Source organism: Uloborus diversus, chromosome 5 (assembly GCF_026930045.1).
Source record: "Uloborus diversus isolate 005 chromosome 5, Udiv.v.3.1, whole genome shotgun sequence".
Classification (NCBI taxonomy): Eukaryota; Metazoa; Arthropoda; class Arachnida; order Araneae; family Uloboridae; genus Uloborus; species Uloborus diversus.
The window spans coordinates 147,190,805-147,214,218 of record NC_072735.1 but is presented as its reverse complement, the minus strand read 5'-3'; the positions used below and the strand labels follow the sequence as shown (position 1 = coordinate 147,214,218).

Sequence of the window (23,414 nt, the reverse complement as noted above, 5' to 3'; positions counted from 1 at the left end):
GGAGAAAGAATTTGATTTCAAACTATTCCTGTAAAAAAATATTAATAGCTGGAATTTACTGATACATGATGATGTTTTTTATATCAAATGAACTATTTTAAGCTATATTGGATTGATATGGAGCCTAATGATATCAAACGAGAAAATAGGCTCATTTGATTTGGGACAAACTTCTTGTTTCTTTCCAAATTCTTTAATGCATTTTCAATCCATGCTTTAAAATTTAAAAACGTTGCAATTGCAATAGATTACTGAATTATTTTCCATTAAACAACAATTATATAAATGTATCTCTCTCACTAATTTTGACTGTCAGCTAAACAAAAAATATGTAATGATGAATTATATTTCAAATCCATATAAATTATTAGTCTAATCTAATCTATAGAACTTTGATCAAATTATACATTTTTTGTATCACTGTTGTACAAATGGATTTTTTATTCTTGTTTTGCAGGGAAGAATATGAAACAGCTATCAATACCATTACTATTCAAGTGCACTTAGGAAATAACTATAAATCTTCTAATGGTGTCCTAGAGCCTAAACCGGGAGAAATTCACTACTTGGATATGGCTATCGATAAAAGGAAGCAACTGTCTGAATTACGTGATTGTGTCTCTAAGGTGGATATATTACTATCTTAAAATATTTCTTTTTTCCTGTAAAATACATGTTATTACTTTAAGTAAGTAAAAAAATATAAGAAACTAAAAAATTGTCCATAATCACCTAGATTGAAATGGGAAATTGTTTTCTAATTGAATTGGCACATACTAAAACAGTATTTCTCTAATGGTGGTCTAGATCATTGGTGGTTTCTAGGGAAAAAAGTTTGCCGAATCATATTTATTACACAGATCTATAAGCCTTAAAAACATTATTGTACATTTTGAATGCGAATAATAATTCATTCAACTTTGAAAACTGAGCATTTTCTTACTGTAAGGTGTGGTAACATGACTTCCTTATTTCAAAACGCAAAAATAAGTGTATTATGAATCAGAATGTTTGATTTTTTGAAATAATGTAAGCACGCATCTAAAGTTTTCTTTTATGCAGAGTTGAACATCACCACATTAGATAGGTAGCATCCACTTATTGTCCATTCACTGAATAGGGCAATTTCTGATGTTTCTCATGACTCCTACTAGCATAGTAGCGAGTGTGTCGACAATTTTTGCCTGTATTTTGACCTTCAGGTCTTGTAGAGTCCTTGGACGGGTTTTTATAGGCACAAGATTATAAAAGAACAAACAAAAAGTCGCTAAGAGCCAAATCCGGGGGTCGGACTGAGCTCATGCAATCCCCCTTTATTGAACTTTAAATACTGTTCCCTTAAAAACTGCCATTGATTCCCTTGAAGTGTGAACCGCTGATAGTCCTGTTAAAATCAAATCTCCCCTAAGTCTAATTCATCAATTTGGGCGTAAAAATAAGGACTTCTTCAGTGTATGTGCAAGCAGGGGCAAAACCTACCTTATGTAATTTTCTAAATTGCGTAAAACAAAACTTTCAATATAGATCTATATTGTTTTTAAAAAATAAAACATTGATTCATAAAATTTGTTTTATTGCATTTTGAAATTTGGAAGTTATGTTGCCTGTTACTGTACCCTGTATTAAGAGATGTTCCATAGAAAACTAATTTGCCCCCTACATTCTCCACAACTTTTTTTTTTTTGTATAAACTTCTTGACACTATAAAATTACATAAATTATGAAATGATTTTAGATTTTTTGAATTTAAGGTCCTTAGAGCCTCAGATTGCAGTTAAGTCAGCTGTCACGTTTGTTACATTAAATACAGCTATGCCAAAATAAATACCAACATTTTTCTACATTTTATTTGAACACCTGATTCATTCGCGTCATGCTCAAAAGTGCAGTTAGGAAGCAAAATCCCATTCATAACCGTTCTTTTCTATGTTAAATAAAAAATAATTTAAATATGTTTTTCTTGGATACGTCAAGTTATGCGTTTGTTAAATAACTTTTAATTCTGTTCTAGCTATGTGCTGGGTTTTATTCTAGTCAAGAATGTGTTCTTCATACAGCACGTGAAGTGCCTGCAGGGTTACATATATATGATGAATTAACAGAGTGTAAGACTTTCATATTGTTATTTTTAAATTGATGTCACATAACTCTTGTGTCAAGTTAATGTTTTCATAATTAAAAAATATTTGATTTGTTAAAGTTCTAGTTTAGAATCTAGTTTTAAGTTTTTTTACTTGTTGATTTCATTTTGCCATTGACTGGCATTAGCTCCTTTTATTCACTTTGTAATTGGTAGATAATAAGTCATGTTTTCTCTTTTCATTGTGTGAAGAATTCACGAAAGCTTAATATTTTAGGAACTAAAACTGTCTCTAATGATAAGTAACTTCTGTTATTCTTGCATGTACAAAGTACGTATGTGTGTGTGTTTTTTTGGGGGGGTTGGATTAGATTGGATGTTCTTGTACTTGTTATTATTTCTGTATATTTTTAGAATATTATTTAACTAACTTTAAACATTTAGATGCAGTGATTTTGAATTCTTATTCTTTCAATCATATCTTACTTAAGAATTTCTTATAGCGAAAATATTTAAAGTTATTCGTTTAGAATAGCTATTTCATTTTTATTTTTTGTGCTTCAAAACAAAACATTTTTTTTTAATACAGCTATTTTAACTGTATCTTTTATTCAATGTTACGTTTGCTTTTGTATGTTGCATAGATAGTTTTAAGTTTGATGATTGCTTCATGTATTATGGTATACCTTTTAAAACGTTACAGATTATTTTTTCAGTATTTGTTAGTGTTCTTTTCACATTTCCAATGAATAAAAAAAATTTGAAAATTTTGACTGAAATTCATCGAAAATTCTGACTTTTAGAAATGCAGGACAATTAACTGTAGAGCATGAATGTTTGAAAAGAAAAAAAACTGCAACAAAGTGAAACAAAAGCCAGTATTTAACCTCGGCTGCATATTTTTTTTTTTTTTTTTTTTTTTTTTTTTTTTGTGAATGATTTGTGATTACTCCTGATTTATTCAATGATTGAATGATCTTTGTTTTCAGCTCAAGATTTTCAGCCAATAAAAGACTTAAATATCCTTGATGGGTCAAAAATATTTATTTGGGATGGCAAACAGGTAATAAATTCAAAATTCATTTTAAAAGTTATTGTTTAGTTGTTGCTTTAAAGTGAATTTATTAAGTCCATGCCCATATTTTAAATATTTCATTTGTAACTCATCCAGAAGTTCTTAAAAGTATGCCTAAGTTTTGTTGTGAAATTATTGGACCCTTTGTAAAATCAAATTATAGTAATCCATGGCTTTGAAGAAACATTTACTAAATTAATTTATCTCTTTTGCATAGATTGATGGTGAAAGTTTCTCAGTTGGTGTTGCTCATGAACCAGTATTGTTAAATGTAACAATGAATTTGCCGAGTGGAGAAGCAACTGAATTATCAAAAGGTTTCCCTAAAACTACAACAATTGGCGAATTTAAAATGCTGGTTGGCAGTTTATTGCCTGTACCAGTGGAAGAACTGAGATTTAGCAGAGTAGATTTGCAAGGTAAATGTAGCAAAATTATTTATGTAATATGTTCCTGTATCTTTTATATAAGTTTTAAATGTTGCTTTGTTTTTCTAACTTTTTTGAGCAGTCACGTATTGTTTACTATCCCCATTTGACCAAAGTTGATGTGGCACTGATTTTTCAGATTGCCATGACAATGAGAATAAGCTAGCTCGTCATTTTGCTTTAATTTTTTAAATTATTACTTTTCAATGAAATATACATACATGTACAACAAAGTGGCTACTTTTTCCTGGAATGGCACATTAAATAAAATTTTTTCAAGGGTTTGAATTACCATTTCTCAAAAAATGAAAGATGTTTCCTTTACTTTATAGCCTTAGCTTTCAGAACTTACAATTTGTTTTGTCATTGCTATATTAAAAGAGTAAAAATGTTAGCTTTTTCATATAGTAAATAACAAAAAGGTTGACTTTGGATGTCCAGCACATGACACATGCGAATAAATTAAATTTTAAGTAGCAAAATCATTTAATAGAACACGTAACTGTGTCAGGAGTACCTTTGCATCTAATGTAAAGAATTAAAAATGTGCTTACTCCTGCTTAATTAAAATACAGTGAAATATCCGTTACAATGAACTCCAAGGGCTTCATAAAATATTTCATTGTAACGAAATCATTTTAAAACTTACTTTATTTTTATAAAAGAGTTAATTTTGCAAATCTACACATTTTTATTATTAAATCTGCAATATTTATTATTTATTCTGAAAAAACACAGGGAAAATATTAAACACAGACCTTTTATTCACTGGTGGTTGTCACAAAAAGTGTTATTATTTTTGTACGAGAGATTTAGTCCCATAGGACATTTTAGAAGATTCTAATTGATGACTTCATTCACTTATACTGATCACTAAAAAAGTTGAAATCCTGCTGACCCCTTTGCGAATTTGCTGGGTGGGGCTCAGGTTTGGTGCACAGAAATTAACTGCGCATGGCTAGACAATGACTTTTTTTGTCCCACATCAGCTTATTTTTCAGCATGAGAAGATCTCCACCTTGAATGGATTTGTTTTGCAAGTACAAATGGAGTTTTCATGTTATGGCTTGTGACAGTGGTTTTTTAATTTCTGAAAAAAAGTATTAAGTAAAATATATTCAAACTGATATTGAGAAAAACATTTTGTTGTAACAAATTTTTGAAAAAAAATTTGTTTTGTTAAAATAAGATTTTTTTTACAATATCTTTATGGGTTTTAAAACGGGACCGTACGTTTTGTTCGTTGTAATGGATATTTCATTGTATTGGTATTTGTTGTAGCGGGATTCACTGTATTAAGATGTAAAACAAAACGTTCGTGACATTTTTGAGTCTTGGACATTGACAGTGGAATGGCCCTAAAGCATTTACAATAAAATCCAAAATTAAAAATTAAATACTATGAGCTAATGGAAATTACAAAATATTTTTATCTCCTTCTCCGACAGGTGAAGATGCCAATTTGTCCCCTCTTACAGAGAATCATGATGGGCGTACATTAGCAGAATTGTCTTTCATTGATGGAGATAACATCATTATTGACAGTATAAAATGTGAAAATATGGTTGTTAAAGTGAATCAGAGGCTTACAGTTTGTGTACAGAATTGTTGCAAGGTAATTGTCATATTGCAAAACTTATAAACTTTGAAGAGGACTTTAGTTTGGGTAACAATTGCTCAAAATATTTATGAAATGAATTTTTAGAAGTAAGCAATATCAACTGACACCGACAACTTTTTAATTTAATAAATAATGATGTAATTTTTTTTTTTTTTTAAGTACTTGAAAGTAACAAAAGTACTTATGTTTCGTAATTTGAATAAATAAATTCAATACTTAACTGATATTCAGAATAAACTGTGAGGTAGTTCTTGATTATGTATTATCCACTTTATGGGGCCTTAAAAAGGTTAGAACTGCTGGTCTAGACCAATGCTAAAGCTCTGTGCCTTTTTAATTTTATTCTTTTATCCATTTGCATACTATAATACTAGTTTTAGAATTTTGGGATTACAGTAGGCGCCGCTTAAAGTGATCACTTTGGGACAAATATAATTTGATAACAATAACCGAAAAGAATCCAGGAGACACAAAATAATGATTTTTTTCCAATTAAAGTGCATTTATTTTGGCAACTTCAAATTAAAATCATTTTCTATTATATCTCGCCAACATAATAACTTCTTTCAACTTTACTTTAAAAAGTGCTGAATTATATTTGTTTTTAGTGCATGTAAATTTAAGATAGTTTAATGGTTATGTAATATTAAGTGCTGAATTAATATTAGTTTTATTTCTTATTTCCTTCCTTTAACAACGAAATCCATTACAGTTTCAAAGTTAAATCATTTATACCGCACTAAGACATTTTTTATTTTAGTCTGGTGGCATGGATTTTAGCACCAAATAGAAATCAGATAGCTGTGGATTTACCTGGTGGTTTATTGACAAAATATTTGAGTTCATATTATATTTTTCATTTTGTTGATGTCAGCTGATGTTTTGTCAACTGAAGAGAATTTACTTACTTTTTAATCTTAAACATGATTAACTTGTGCATACAAACTTTGCGCCCGAAAAAAATCCCCCCCCTTCCCCCTTCAAAACATTAATGCATGTCAAAAATAAATAGTAACTGCTAATTTATCATCTGCGAATTAATTTTTTAAAAAAATGAGCGGCCAGTGTTTTTTTCCCCCGGTTTGCTTATTATTGCATATTATGGCGAAAAAGATAAAAAAATTCACAACACTTTTTTAAATTATAAATTATTAAATTAACATAATGGAAATATCTGAATTATAAAAAGTTAAAGCTAAATTATGCAATTTTAATCACATAGTAATAGGTGAAGTAAAATATGACCGTTTTCCCTGACATTCGTAAACCAGTTTCAAAGCACATTAAGCTTTTCTATCTTTTCCAGCATGGTTTTAATTGTTGTTTAAATTTTAATTTAACATCGCTTTGTTTTCAATCTTGTTACAATTCTTGAATAGTTTACAAAGTAATGACAACAATGGAGGTCCTACATCAATTCCTGCAACATGTCCAGCGACTGAATTTTTTTAGGTGCAAAAGAAAGTTTTCTTAAGGGGAGTCTGTGGTCACTGGGGGCGAACTTTCTGTATCTTCATTCCTAGAAAAATTTTGAACTGCTATTGAAAATCACAAATGCTATTTTTGCTCATGCCTTCTTTTTAACTTCCTTATTCCTTTTAGAATCCCCTATATTCTGATGAAACGTCCATTCAACTGATAGAGCTTGCACTTGACTTGAGCAATGTAAGCATTTATTATTTTTACCTTATTGTTTTAATAATGACTTTAATTGTGAAATTGTTTTTGTTCATGTAAAATTTGTATGTATGCTGTGATGTACTTTTTTCGCAACTGCTGTGCAATTTTTTTTTATTTTCAGTAGATCCTGAGAATTTTAACCCTTTTGAAGGAGAATTACAGCAGGTTATAAAAGAAATGAGGAACACTATTTGTTACATAATTTTATTTCATATTGAGCAAAATGAAATGTGTTCTAAAATCCAAATCAAAATATGGTATTTGGGTGTACATGACTCCCAAAATCAGCCTGCTAAAGGTGATGTTTTGCAGCAGCAACAAATGTATTAAGAAGCAATCAGTTATGACAAGACCTTAGTTGAATATATGGTTTATACAAGGACTTTTTAGAGGAAGTGCTAAATGTTATCTGATTAATAAACACGAACCCTCTGACCATAAGTTGTGATATCGCAAAACATGAGCTTTATACGAAAAAGGGGAAACCCAATTAGATATATCTTTCTGTACAGGATGCCATTTGATGTCCACATATAAACACATGCCAACGTGCATACACACAGGTCTGCGCACACACACAAGCCTACACTTACACAACTAGACACACATAACCGCCCAAGAGGAGGGACAGGAACCCTTTCTAGAAACAAGCGAGTGGGGTAGTAACCAATGAGTAGAGTCCTGTCGCAACTCGTGATTGCAAAAAACATAATTTGAATTCAAAATTTCAGAATTCCAATTACTTTTAAAAAGTTGAAAGGTTTTTCATTTTTTTTCTTTTTCTTGTTCAAGAACAAGTCACCAAGTTATTTGTTTTAGTGGTCGGGGTGACCTGGTGAGGATTTGTCGGACCCTGTGGATAAGATAACTAAATTTATCTGAAGATCTGTCCAATAAATAATTTTCTACAATATTTCTTTTGATACTTTTTAGCTCTGTATAATATATTTGAATTTTTAATGGTTATTTATCGTTTTGTTTTTACTTTTAGAGTGTTGAAGAATTGAGAGAATTAGCTGTATCTAAACTAAATCTACCAAATGATCAAAGTTACATTTTGAGGAAGTTTATAAAAAGTCAGAACAAGCGACCTCCCTGTAAGATTGTTCTCCAATTATAGATTTGATTTATTATTAATTTATATTTGTATTTTTGTGTAGAAAATTTTATTAGTAACAGTTGAATAATACTCGAAATATTATTTGATAGTAATAATTTTGCATTACGGACTATAACGAAAATGAATAATAAGAAAACATCTTTTGAACTTATCTTTTTTTTTCCCAATTTTTTTAAATGCAAACCAATTTTTAAATACAAAATTTTGTGTTCTGCAATTCCTGTTTCCAATTAAAAAAATAGTTTTAAAACTGAATTAAGTACAAAACTGAAAAAAAAATTGTATATGTATAAGGAATAAAAATTAAAGATGCATTCATTATCTATTCTTATAGGAAGGTACATCATTTTTGTTCCTAATAGAAAAAATTGTTTTAGTACCAAATTTTTTTTTAAAAGTTGAAGATATTATTGAACTAGCAATAAAAACTAGACCAGTAGTAAAATGATTTCACTATCACTATTAAAGAGTACAGATTTTATGAGAAAAAATTTAAATAACTCTTAGAACAAAAATATCTATTAAACTAAGATAATTTGTTTCTAATAACTTAATGCAGCCTATCAGATTTAAAATGAAGTAATTTCTTTTACAGTGCATGAACTTCAAACCTTAAAAGAAGCTGGTGTTTCAGATGCATCATATGTGACAATAGAAGAAGGTGTACCACCTACTCTTGAACAAGTTAGTGACAGTAAAAATTCTATGCTAACACTTTTTTTTACGCAGTTATTTCACCATGCTCTACAGTGAGCACTACACAGCACAAACAGCCCAAGTCAGAATAAAAGTTAAACGCAGAGAGAGTATTTTAACATCCAGGGCACCTGGTGGGAATTGAACCCACAGCCTCTGGGATATGAAGCAAGTGCTTCCACTCTGCTACGGGAGAGGCCTATGGGCTTTGAAATGGAGTTTTGAATAGGTTAAAGCCAGGGCCATTCTAAGACATAACGGTTCCCGAGGCAAAATTCTGTGGCATCTCCCCCACGCAAAAGAAAGTTTATAATTTCAATGTGAAGTATGGGAACATTTTAATTTTAATTACATTATTTCCCCCAATGCATCATGACATCTTTTCAAGACGGGCGAGTAGGCAACTACCAAGGGCAGCAATTTTACTTTTTATACATTTTTTTTTAATGTTTTTATTCTTGAAAAAAAATTAAAGCTTTATTCTCTACGATGTCAGCATCCATTTTCTTAAACTTAATGTGATATTTATTCCTGTTAATCTCATCAAATTCAAATAACTTCCAAGCATAACAATAAATCAATTTTCCCTAAACCAGTGTTTCTTCCTGTGATTCCAATGACTAGCTGAAATAATACACAATGTCTGCATTTCTGCCAAAAGTCTTACTTTTTATTTATTTATTTAAGAGCTGTTTTTACAAGATTTGGGTTTTCTAAGTAGATTTAGTTCTCTTTTAAGGAAAAAAAAGGAGGGGTGGTGATTTTAGATTAGCCTATAGGCAGAATGGAGCTAAATTCGGCTCTGATCACAAAATGCAACAATGAATCTATCGTATTATCTGGCATGCCGCAAAATTTGGGGGTCACCAGATTTTCAATAACATTTGTCTGGTCCTTTAGGCATGCCGGAAAAATCGAGGTTAGGAAAAAAATTAATACTAGAAAAAATATATGTTCAGCTTAAAAATGAATATAAGTTCTATACACATCTTATTAGTATTAATAAACAGTTTAACTTTGTAAAAATATTTACTAACAATGTCATTTGTTACTTTAACAAGAAAAATATTGTTTAATAATGAATAGTTTTATAAAAATTAAATTAAAACTAAGAGCAAACATTTAAGCAGAAAGTTACCGCCCCTAAACCTGTGCTAAAGGATTTACTATAGCTGTCCAATAATTAAAAATTAAACTTACCTCTCTAAAAGGAACCTAAAATAATTTATTTAAAAAAATTATGAACAAATCGCAGTAACGATGATTGATTCTGAATTAATTACATTATTGGCATATAATTAAATCCATTAATAATGACCTACCATAAATAACAAGCACATATTATATGCAATACAATTTTTTTATTTATTTATTTATTTATTTATTTTTTTTTTTTTTTTTTTTTTTTGTGAAAGAAAGTTACTTTTGAGATTTATTTTCTTCCTTAGAGTGGTTTGCTTTCTGATTGGAACTGGATGAGGAAATTTACTTTTGTTTTGTTGCCAAATAAACCTCAAATTATCCGGCATCTCAGAAAAATCGAATTCTCCAGCATGCTAATCAACCTCGCTTTTTTCCGGCACGGGGGAAATACAGTATTTTTGATATTATGTCTCAAAAACTGTTTAAAAAGGAATGTTATTAAAAAGGCAAAATAGTTGGGCAGTTAATGCTGACAACGTGGCACAATGTCTTTCTTAGCACCCAGGGAGATCACTCTGTTCAGCCCACCTTCCACCCCTTATGGATGGCCCTGGCTGAATTGCTAAAATGAACGTTTTTCATACAGAACTATGATTACACTGATAAACAAAATGAAAGTTTCGGCAGATATCTTGGTATTCAACACTTGAAGACTATTGAGACATGTTGATTAAAAAAATGCAAACGGTTTGTCTCTATCATCACCATTTTTGAGATATCTGGCTTTAACCATTTATACGTGTTTAACATTGTTTCAAGGCAAACAACTTGCAGACAAGTTACAGTAGAGCACATATTAGTACTAATTAACATAAACTATATAGCATCATCTAGTTTAAGGTATAATAAACATATAAAATACATAGGTATAACATAAAGTTCCTTAATTTCAAATTAATTTGGTTTGTGCTGATCATTTGGCATGTTGCACTGAAGTATCCAACCATTATTCAGCCAATGTAGCTGCTTTCCATCGACCCTGACAGGGTGACTCCATCACCGAGATGTCCTGATGAAAATGTTCGCCATGTTCATCACTGACAGAACCTAGGTTCTCTGGAAAGAAGTCGAGATGTGAGTCAATGAGATGAATCTTGAGACATGTTGTAACCCATCAAGCTGTACACGCTAATGCACTTCTGCACAATATTTACTAATTCAGGGGATTTATTATTTCCAAGAAAATTGTCCACAACAGACTTGCCAATCATGTATCTTTTTGAGCACTGTTGAGCATGGGTGCCCATATGCAAAATTTTTAGGGGGGGTCTCAGATATTTTCCCCATGGTTTAGCAGGATATTTACCCCTTGGAAACCTATTTCAGTATAGATTAGAGTTATTAAAATCAGACATTTTTAAAAACTTATTCATTAATGGCTGGAAAAGAAATGTTTTTATATTTTTGCAAAGAAAAACGTACTAAAAACAAGGAAGTTCTAATATGTGGGAGGGGGGGGGCCTTGAGCCCCTACTTCCCCCCCCCCCCATATGGGCGCCCATGCTGCTGAGTAATAAGACTGGATGTCCTGGTGCCCTGGATGTTAAAGAGACTGTCTGCATTGATCTTCCTTATTTGTGGACCTATGAACAGGGCCGTCCGAAGCTCTGACGGCGCCCGGGGCGAAAGTTTCTTGGCGCCCCCCCCCCCCCCACACACACAGAAAAATCAAGTTAGCTATAACATCAGTTCATAATACATGCTTGAATTTCTTACATATTAATGAACAGAACAATGCATAATCTTATATCTTTAAACGAGTAATTCTTGTGGGTATGTATTTATATATATTTATATTTCGTATCTGGACAACGGCTCTAACGATTTGGATTTAATTTTAGTTTTGCATTCTAAGTTCATCTACATCAGGGTTTTTTCTGTAAAAACGCGATTTCTTACAAAAAACTAGTTTTTAAAAATGAAGTCTGCTTAAGTTAAGCCTTGAAACAGAAGGCAGACGATTTGCAACCATAGCAATGAAAAGAAGTCGTTTGAAAATTTCAAACTTGCTTAGGGTTGCCAGGCTTGGCTGATTATTAGCCACTTTGGAAAATTTTTTACACTTCAAATAGCTTTATATATTTTTTGAATTGGGATAAAATCGTGAATCGCAACATAGTATGGAAGGATGAGGTTAAGAACGGAATTTACCATTGTAAAATTGACTCCAAGTTTAAATTCTTATAATTAATGACGAAAATTTCATGGTGGAAACAAAAATGTAAAAGATAGTTTAAAACGAAATGTTGATTTAATTTCATTCCAAATCTTTTTTATTTGGTATTTTTGTGTTATAAATAGGTTGCGGTACATTTTCAATCCTAGCAATTTTTTCTCACATTTACTGTCACCATCTTTGGTCTAAGAAACTACTTTTTTTTTTGGCGATACCGTACGTTAAATGTTTATATGCAACCAGCTCAGAGTTTCCCTAGGTGGATGTCTGTGGGAGAGAGGAACTCAATATTCAGCAGTAGGCTTCTATAATGACTGAAAAAAATATAATTATGATGAAGTGTTTATATGTATCTCTTACATCTCTCGTTTCTCGTAAGCAGATGCAACAATTGGCGAGAACAGAAATATTTCGTTAACATTTTGCTTTTCAAGCATATTTAAAAAAGGACTTTGAACCTTAGACAAACACGATTTTACGAAAGAAAAAAAAATCTTTTAAAGTCGAGCGATGCTCGATCATCCAGGTACTACAAATTAAAAGGCAAGCAATGAACATGTTTCTAATATTTGTGAAACATTAATGCCCCAAAAACTTTTTGAAAAATGGAAAGGTTAAAAATCAAAATATTTAATCTAGTAAAATGTTATCGCACTTGATAAAAAAACTAACAATCAAAACTGAATTGGTTATTCATATTGATCAAACTAAGAACACAAATAAATAAGTTGCTGATTATAAATAGAAAATGTATTTATCGAAGTAAATTACATCAAAATTAGATTTTGATCTGGACTCATCCAGATTCTTTTCAAGAGTTTTTTGTGGTTTTACTTCTACAACTTAATACCAACTTTCTTATGTGTTATAAACAAAGATGTTATTCTTTTGCATCAAATATTTGTAAGTTTTAGGGAGAAGCCCACAAATACTCAACAACATCGAAAACCGCTCAGAATTGCGTTTTGGAGGTCTAATTTCGAAAAAATCACTCAATATTACAAAATATGGCCTTACAAATTGCGTTTTAAGACTTAAGTTTAAGGAAATGATATATTCGTGCAAGGGTCCCCATGCCGCCTTTCTTTAATATCACAAAAAATGGGCTTTTTAAACAATACTTACATAAAATTTAAGTGGAATTGCCCCTGAATGTAAAACATGGCTTAAAGTTTATGAACCATAATTTTAAACAATTTTCCTGGGAAATGCTCCTGATTCTCCCGTCCATAAAATCTTCAAAGTTCATCTAAAAGTGCGTTTTTGAAACTTCGATTTCAAAAACTTGCAGGGGAAGAAGGAATTGATTTCAATCTATTTAAACAAATAATCGATCGGAAACAGTTTCTGAGCTCCCTCCCTAACGTCAATAAACATGGAAGGCTAAAATTGCGTTTTCAAAACTAGAAGTTTCAAACTTCTGACTGGATACCTTTTGACCTTTTTTCCTATCAGATCAAAAAAAAAAAAAACCTCTGTTTTTTGAATGTGCCGCCTTAAAACTTTTTCTGGTTACAACACTGCAAGCAGGGTCAAAATTCAATCAAATTTGGAGCGAACTAGACAAAGGAGAAGTGCTATATGAAAAATTATCATATAAGCTTTGTGCTACAATATGATTAAAGTGAAAAACAACGTAAATAAGGCACAAATATTGGTAGTAGATACAGCATATAGCTATTGTAGCCTTGAAATAGCTATATGCTGTATCTACTACCAATATTTGTGCTTTATTTACGTTGTTTTTCACTTTAATCAAAGAAGAAGTGCCTTTTGTTTGATTCTAAACAGTTATATTCTCAGAAATTTTATCTGCTTCAATGATACAAAGGAAACTAATGTTTTGGAGACTTAGAAAGAGGAATATTTTCGTGCCCTGGGAAAAAAAAATAGAGAATCATTTCAATGATTCTGTATTTTGTGTTCTTGACTGTGTATCTATGATACATGAAATGAGGGGGGGGGGCGCAAGGCGCCCCTAATTTTATGCATTTTATACGCTGAGGGTCGCCTTGCTGCGCCCCTCATTTCCTATGAATGTCGTCGTGTTCCATTGGAATGAGGGGAACTTTGCGGCGCCCCCTCATTTCGTGGCACCTGGGGCAATTGCCCCGCTCGCCCTCATCTTAGGATGGCCCTGCCTATGAACACACTTTCTTTCACTTTTGCCTGACTCAACTCTGGAAACTTGTTAGATAGGCACTGAAAAGCATCTGAATAGTTGTCTAGTGCCTTCACAAAGTGCTTCATGCTCCCCAGCTTTATATGAAGTGGATGCATAATAATGGAAATGTGAAATAGGACTAAAAAATTTTAAATAACATTGTAGCTTATATATTTTTATTGGGGTATTAAAATTACGGGGGGCCCTGAACAGTACTCACAATCAGTGGGAAGATTCGACGTTGCATTAAAAAAAAAAACAATGAGAAAAAAAACCCCAATGAAAAGGGGATTAAAAAATATATGTTTTTGTTAATATCTTGAAAACCTGGCGTGATAGAGCAAAATAGTTTTTAGATCCATAATCAGCATGAAAAACTGCATTATGAAAATTAAACATCATGCCAGATATCTATAGCTTGTTCATCAGTGTTTTTGTTTATTCTAGATCCTAAACATGATCACTCCAAGGGAACCTGATTTTTGCTCAAATAAAAATAGTGTAAATAATAAAACAATATGAAAAATAATTCATATTAAAATGTAGTCTGCTCAAGTAAGCCTTTCACGCGATTTCATTATTGGCAAATGATCGGAAAAACCTCTATTTGTTAACAAGTAAAACGTTCGTAAATAAATAAGCAATACTTTCGAATTGATTTTCAGTTTTCACTATTTTGATAATTGAAAAATTGACAGTCGTCAACTGTTTGGGTGCATAATTTTAATTTGGTAACACTGCTGTTTTCCTATGCAAATAGATGTTTCCCAACTCCTTGTTTTCTTATGCAAAAGAAAAATATTCCTCTTGCACTCTTGCAGGCATTAATACCAAAAACTTGACACTAATCAATTAAAATCTCCAATTTCCCAGTTATTGAAATCTTCCCGCTTTTGAAAATAACAGAATTTTGTGGTAGCGATTATATATAGGATCCAAAAACTCATAAAATGTATAGAAATAGAAGAAAGTTTCATGATGGCCATAACATACTAGCTTGGAAAGATAACAAGCACTGGCCAGCAAATAGCATAATAACTATATCCATAGCAAGATAAGCAAATTTTGCTATATTTTTCTTCCCACAGAAATTGCAGGATAAGCTATCAACATTTGCTTTAGCTTTTTATTGTTCTGGTTTCATCATATGTTATACCAATTTTTCTCCTCTTCTTTTCGTGTTATTTAGTTTAATTATGTTTATGTTGCAGATAACCATCCTGTTCAATGTGGGTGTAGGCATAGGAGATACTCCAGATTTTGAAGTCACTGTGAACAAGAGCTGCACAGTACATGAGTGTCTGAGGCAAATGCTTTCTATTGCAGGACTCACTGGTATTGTTTTATTCCTTTTTTAAGTAATTTTGATCTTAATTAGTAGATGAATAAAAAAGAGGAAAAATATAAAAATTAGAATTAGATATTTATTGACTCTGTAGCCCAAAATACGTAAAATATCGTCGCCTCAGGGCAAAAGTGAGACATCTAATCCCAGGAATAACAGAAAAATATCCTACTGTTGCCTTGAGGCCACGATATTCTCATACAAATTTCAAATTTTTAGCTTTGAATATTAATCTAAATTATATTTTACTACTTTTATGATCAAAAAGAATATTTTATTATCATAATCTGTATATATAAAGCAGACTATGTTTCTTTGTTTGTGCTCGATGCCCAGGAGGCCCCATAGCTTTTTTGAGCTAAAATTTCACATATTTCATCTAATGGAGAAGGGGTGAAGGGCCACACCTTTACCATTTTATGTCATCAGGTCATTTTTCTGTACAAGAAGAAGTTGGTTCAAATTGTCTCAATCAATTAGAACGGGAGGTATAAGCACTTCAAGTTTATCCAACATTCAAGGCTCAACTTGATTTACATTACCTTTACTTTAAATAAGAAGTACAGAAATTTTATTCGCCGAGATCATGTTCGAGTATAGCTAGCTACTTGTTGACTTGGGCTCACTTTTCATTTTTTAATTTATTGCGCGTGTTAATGCAATAAAAATTACGATTTTTTTTCTTTCTTTTTTTGCTGACCATACGTTTGAAAACCATTTTCGAAAGTCTTCCCACATTATTTTTTTTTCCTTTTCTCAAACAATCACTTTTATTTTTCATATTTTGTTTACTTTTTTCAACATTTAGGAAAGATTGTCATTACTATAAAGATATTTCATTTAAATTATTTCTTTTTCCCAAATTGCGAAAGGAGTGTTACTATATTTATTTTAGGTTAAATAATTCTGCAAATTTTAATCGAATAGAAGCTATGATTTTCTTTTTCATTTTGTTGTATTTGCAATGCATATTTTATTTTAAAATTTTTTTGTTATAGGCGGTGGAATGATCATTTTATATAAATTGTATTGCAAATTTTAGTTAAATTCTTTTTTCAATAGGGTGGGAGAGTAGGATTATACTTTTGTTCTAGATATAATGTGTTTCTAATTACGTCCTTTGTCTGCAAAGGAAGAAGAGAGAGAGACTTTCATCAAAACATTTTTGTTAAAAAGCTCAGATTGCTAATCAATTAAGGTTCTCTTTTGCTCACTAATTAGCTGGGTTATGGAGCACGGTCACTTGGTGAGTTATGTAATAAGCAATGAAGTTTGGATTATTTTATGTTTCAAAGCAACTGTTGATGTAATTTGATGTTTAGGCAAATTATTTAAAATTGCAGAGAAACTTTTATAAGTTTTTAAAAGGATGTGTATTGTGTATGCATTTTAGTTAGAAAAATGATTATTTTGCATCAGAGGGAGAATTTTTTTTTATTCAAGGAATTTACTTTAAATTATTAGCAAGACATCACCATGAAGGTACGTCTAGTTATTAGTAGTTGGCACTCAATTTCACGAAATTTTTAGAGGCCATGAAAAAAGCTTGCTTAAATAAGAGTTCCTGGTATCAAAAAGCATCCAAAACTAGGTCCTATATATTATATACATATTTATATGATAAGCTGTATAAAAAAAAATTTAGAGGCGAAAATTTTAATGAATGCTATAATTAAATTAGCGCATGCAATTGAAATACTAGCTTACTCAACCTAATGAATAATGCACAATGAAATAGTCCTAATTTTAGTTTGCCCAGATACAAGATTTTTGAGAATACAGGATTCCATTTTTTCTGCTGGAATTCTTATGGAAGATTGACCTTACTTGGGATTTAAAAAACGACTTGAGACACATGGCTGATAGTTTGGGGAACACAGCTTTTATTACATGCAATATACCAGACAGCCTGGTTATCATATCCAGAAAGTGTAGTTTCATTCTTATTAGAACTCATAAGTCTGAATTAGTGAATAACCGAGCTGCGGAAGCAGATGTCATCACATTGAAGCTGAGAGCAGTGGCGGATGGGGCCGGCGGGCAACCGGGCAAATGCCCGGTGGGCCGCCTCGGTTTGGGCCGCATTAAATCTTTCAATTGAATAGTACAAAAAAAAAAAAAAAATTTTTTTTTTTCTTCCTTAAAAAAACTAGTGAAAAAAATCTGCCGCCTAGAAGATGTGAAATCAAACCACTTTGCAACACTGGAAAATCTAAAATTGGTTCACTCATTTTTGTAAACGGATTTCAAATCTTCGTAAAAATCTTAGGAAGACCCTTGTCTTCTTTAAAAAAAAAAACTGTCGACTGGTACATGATGAAAGCCTTCTTTTTCTTCCCTTGTGGACCGGCCAACCACGCACTCGGCGCCAGACTAAGCAATCGATTAGCACCCCACCTCATTAGCCCTTTCATTGATGATAGCCGATAACCATTTCACAGCCATCTGTGTACAGGGTACGGGACAGGGACCAGTACAGGAACACTACTTGGGACGGGACGGCAAAAGGACTTTTCCGAACGGAAACAGCTGTTTTTCATTCGAAGATGCAAAGAGATAGGTATTTTTCCGAGAGTGAAGCCTAAGGCTGAAGGGTCGGGATTGTTTCCTGGAATTCTTTTCCGTAATTTTTGCTTTAGGGTAACTGAGGATTGTACCACACCTACCACTTCCTTTTTTATGGCTTTGTGAATAAAAGGGATTCGCGCGTTGAAACTTGTAGGCACTGCCAATCTATTTATTTTTTCTCCAGTTTCGAGGCAACAGGACTGAAGAATGATGGAGTCATTTACAACACGTTTTAGCTGTCATTAAAAATCCAAAGTTATAATGAAATTGAAATTCATTTTGATGATTCAAACAAAGGATTTTGAGAGCAAGTTTGGTTCGTAAAAAAATTTACTTATTTCTAAAACTTTTACTTTAGTTATCCGTTACCGCTTTTAATTTTTAAAAATGTTTTGGAGACTTTGTTATTTATACTATCATTTCCAGGGCCGGATTTACATTTTAGTTGAAAGCTATTGCTTATAACGAAAAGTTGTGTATTGTCGTTCCTAAAAAAAATGGAAATATACTTGAAAAAAATCAATTTCATTTTCAAATGCTTGAAATTTTGCAAAAATGTGGCTACAAGCCTTGAATTTTAAAATTTCTAACAAATTGGAGTTGATAAGGGGGAGGAGTGCCAAAATATGTTAAATTCAGTGTGTGCTTCAATGTATGTTCGTCAAAGTATGCTTCAATTTTATTTCTTACTAAGAGTATAAATTATGAATTGTTCAAATGGGCAGTATATTACTCTCTTGCTACCTATTCTCTAAGTGTTGTACCCTATTTCTTTTAAAGCAATTTGTAGATAGGTTGCAGAGATGATTAAAAACTAGCTGTATCGAAAGTCCATGAGCGCAAGTAACAATGCATTATCCTTTCTCCTCCCTCGCTCTATTTCTCTGTCGACTGCCTCATCGATATGTCGACCCCTAAAAAAATTTTACTGTGTTTTATCTCAACTTGCAAGAGTACATAATTTAAAAAAGTTTTGTTTGCCTACTTTTCCCCCGAATTTTTTTGATTCCAATCTTCCTTTCTATGGCTTCAAACTGCAGAATTTTACTATATATATATTTTTTTTTTTCAAAATTCCCTCTGGGGGAACCCCTAAATTGGGAGCCCTGCATCATTCTCTCGATGCTATTCCCCTTCTTAAGGGAAATCCAAAAAGGCAGGCAAAGACAAAAAAAGAAAGGAAGGAAGAAAGAAAATAATGCATAACTTTATGTGTCTCAGGGGAAAAGACAAATATAGAGCAAAAAAAGTAATAATAGTCATTAAAAAAAAAAAAACACTTTAGCATTTCCTTTTTCGCCACCGACAAAGTGGTCCGGATTACAAAAAGGGCCCCATACCTGAAATAACTTAAGGCCCCCGTCAAGTCTAAATCCGGCCCTGATCATAAATGTTTTAGAAATAGTAACAAAACTGGCTTTATATGCTAGTCTATGTAATTATTCTTTTTAATATGGGATCTTCCAAACCACTCCTCCTGTTAATATTACCAAAGATCGTCTACAAACTGAGTTTAAAAAAAAAACTTGTAAAAGTTTCCAGGGGAGGGTCCCCCACCTCTCCTTTTCGCCAGCATCGTTCAAGATTGGCCGATTTTGATAAATAAGGTGTCATTCGTTTCGTAATTAAGACCCGGGTAACATAGGCTATATTTTTGCAGACTTCAGCAATAGGAAAATTTGATTTAAACTTATACATCCTAATTTTAACCAATTTCATTCCTTTCTCTTTTTAGCACGGGTTTCAAATAAATATAACAAAATCTGTAACCATTCTACGGAAAAAACATTATTAGGTAAAGAACAATTTAGGTGTTGATTATTATTATATTCTTATTAAGTAAGAGCAATCTTTTGTAAACTAAGTTGTCTACCAGTTTAAGGTAATAACACTAATTTAATTTATCTTTCATGTGTTTCAAACTAAGATGCTTGCTTGCAGGTATATAGTGCTCAAGCTATTGTATTATTCATTTTCACCCGACTACGGCAAAGTCAAAAGAAAGGGTTATGATTTTAGCAGTCTATGTATGTTTGTATTTACGGTTGTTTCACCGCAGCGTCAAAACTATTCATCCTATTTTGTTTTTTAATTGTAACCCGGCTAAAATAGGCTACATTTGAAACTTACAGTCCTGATTCTTTTAAAAATATCTTCGAAATTGAAGATTAGTCCAGTCAATAGGTAGAAAAAAACGGGCTTGGCTTACAAAAAATGGGGTTCAAAGATTTTTTTTTTTTAAATTTGCATATACTAGTGCCAATATAAAAAAACCAAGTTATCCGGTAGTGCGGTAGTCCGTAGTCGTGCGGTATAGTAGAACTATAGTTGAGAACGCACGACAACGGCATTTGAATTGAATTATAATGTTATTAATGTGAAAGTGACAGAGGATTTCAATAGAACTAAATAAATAGGAATATCTAACCTATCAAGTTACTGGTTTTACTCAATAGGACGATGATATTAGACAGCACCTACCTTGTTTCTTATCTTTTAGGGTTTTTTTTTTTTTTTTTTTGCCGTAGTCGGGTTTCAGTTTTTTAATCTTTTATTTTTTAGAGCTACAATTTCCGAGGGAGTGCTCCAAACCTCTTCTCCCCTACCGTTATAAAAGACAAGTAGAATGCATCTTTAAGAGTGCAAATTAGAAAAATTTCTTGTTGCGGGCCCTAGAATCACTCCTCCACGTCACATCACAAAAAGAGCGCATTGAACTCCGTTTTTAGCACTACAATTGCAGAAAAAAATCCGCCGGACAACCCCCGAACCACCCTCCTCTGAACATTTTTGGACATAATGTTTGCGTTTTGAACGTTTCAATTTCGAAAAACGGGCGTGGGGAGGGAGTCGCACCCGAGCGCATAATATTACGAAAGACAGTTAGAATGCATTTCTAAGATTACAAATCAAGAAAAATTTCCTGGGATATGGACCGTCAAATCTCTCCTCACTCTAACATCATCAAAAAGATCGTCTAAAACTGCATTAGAGCTACAAGTTCGAAAAATAGACAGGTGAGCGATACCGAACCTCTTCAATCCTAACATTACCAAAGATCGTCTAAAATGCGTTTTCAAAACTAAAAATTTCGAAAAATTTCCGGGGCGGAGTTAATACTATGCTTAAGGTTTGTTCATATCGGCTTCCTTTTAAATCAGAAATCCCATACAGCTGCCACAGAACAAACAGTACTTAGAGAAATACCACTTTGAGACGACGATTATGCATACATTTGTTGAGAAAAGGGCTGTAACCTTCTCAATAATTTTTACTCTTATGATAAACTTGTGTCGCCTAGTAAAAATTCCTTAAAAAATGCTCTGCTGTGAGCAATAAGATGCTTTACTGTGTGTCTGTAAATTCATCGATCGGCCGATAAGATAACTTTGTTGCATAACTGTCCCGGACCTTCTAAGGCCCTAACAGCTGCCTGTAATAATAGTCTGTAGGGGACAATGAACCCGTAAAGGCAGGGGTGGCGTAGAACCGTGGCTGCCAATTTTAATTTAGGGATGAACAAAGTAAAAAAGAACGAAAACCTTCTCAATATTTAAAAAAATTAAGTAGAAATAACAAAATACCAAGTGGAATTCCCGTGACAAAAAATATTTTCTCAACAAAATTTTGAAAGAAAATGCAACCCTTGAATATTAAACCTTTAAATATTATTTAGGAACATCCACGGTTCTTGATTATAATTTACCTAACTAAAGGCAGCTGAAATTTTTCGAGACATTCTGACAAATTTAAAAAAAATCAACCAAAAAAGTATTCAGTACATAGTAAAACCCTGTGACAAGTTTTAATTTAATACAATGAATGAATAGCTGGATAATAATGGCGGTTTCATAGGGGCCGCCGAAGCATGTTTTAAATAGAAAAAAAGTTAAAATGCAGTAAGGGAGATTTAAAGCATTGCAACGTAATGAATACTAAGTGTTTGAATGTATAAGACGAAAGTAAAATAAAACTTTATTAAGATATTCTAGCTGGAGGATATTTAAAGTAAAATTAAGTTGGAAGAAGATCTGGTGTCCCTGAAAAGTACCACATCAGTCCAAAATGTTAAAAAATATTTTAACGAATCTCAAACTCTTTATTTTCAAACAACTTCAAACATCAGGTTGGAAATTGAAAATTTCACTATGAAAAAAACCAAAGAACTAAAATGATCTCGGAAAAGATATACTGGGGGAGGTTTTTCCATAACATTTGTATCAATAATTTAATAAAAAGATAGAGACTTAGCAAAGAATGCGGAAGGGAGAGACATCCTTTAGCCTTACCCTTCATTTTACACCTCCAAGGTAGATTAGAAACGTGTTTAAAACTTCTATTTTGAAAGAGTGCAGGGGAAGTTTCTAAATCGGAACCCAGTCCCATCTCATATCGCCTATCGTTATCAAAGATGGCCTACAATTCGTATTTAGGACTTCAAATTCGAAAAGCTTCCAGGAGAGTGATCACCCAAATCCTGCAGACATGCCTCCACCCCATCTTTAAGGATCATTTAAAATTTACTTTTTAGGACTACAATTAAGAAATTTTTCAGAGGTCATCGAATCTCTCCTCCCTCTTGTATCACCAAAGGTAGTGTGAAATTTCTTTTTTAGGACTTCAATCCCGAAAAGATTTCTGAGAAGAGCCCCTGAACCCTTGGTAACATCAGCAAATATCATCTACGACTGCGTTTTAGAATTCAAATTTCGAAAAATTACGGAATGAATGTCCCCGAACAGCTTCACCCACTAACATTACCGAAGATCGTCAAAAACTGCGTTTTAAAAGCTAACTTAGAAAATTTTTTGTTCCCTACACGCTCGCCAGCATCACTAAAGGTCCTCTCTAATTTCATTTTATGGGATTCAATTCCAAAATATGTCCCGAAAATTCCTCGCCCTCACGTCATTGAAAGTCGATGAAATAACGTTTTTTAAGCTTCAGTTTCCCAGAATTGTCAGTCCCCTTTACGTTATCAAAGAAGACCTACAATCCCTTTCTTTAGATTTCAATTACGAAAAAATTCTTGGAGAGCACCTTCGAGCCTCTTCTCTCCCAAACATTACCTAAGATCACCTAGAATGCATTTTTTAAGACAACTAATTGAAAAAAAATTCCTGGAGGGGAGGGGAGGACACCGGATCTTTGCTCTCATTAACATTGTCAAAGATAGTTTAAAGACGTTCATCAAAATTATACGTTCTCTTTTCTCGCGATATCGCGTGAAAAGTTCCTCATCAATCGTTATTGCACAT

At 32.3% G+C, this 23,414-nt stretch overlaps 1 protein-coding gene across 1 annotated transcript in view; it reads left to right on the top strand.

Moving 5' to 3' along the window:
• LOC129221910 (ubiquitin carboxyl-terminal hydrolase 40-like) overlaps positions 1-23,414 on the top strand; it is an 80,445-nt gene that overhangs the window by 43,192 nt on the left and 13,839 nt on the right. The window contains exons 15-23 of the mRNA XM_054856286.1: positions 458-626; positions 2,012-2,105; positions 3,070-3,143; positions 3,373-3,574; positions 5,032-5,198; positions 6,807-6,869; positions 7,876-7,981; positions 8,600-8,688; positions 15,455-15,578. Coding sequence (XP_054712261.1) covers positions 458-626; positions 2,012-2,105; positions 3,070-3,143; positions 3,373-3,574; positions 5,032-5,198; positions 6,807-6,869; positions 7,876-7,981; positions 8,600-8,688; positions 15,455-15,578 — 1,088 coding nt within the window. The remainder of the gene's footprint in view (positions 1-457; positions 627-2,011; positions 2,106-3,069; positions 3,144-3,372; positions 3,575-5,031; positions 5,199-6,806; positions 6,870-7,875; positions 7,982-8,599; positions 8,689-15,454; positions 15,579-23,414) is intronic.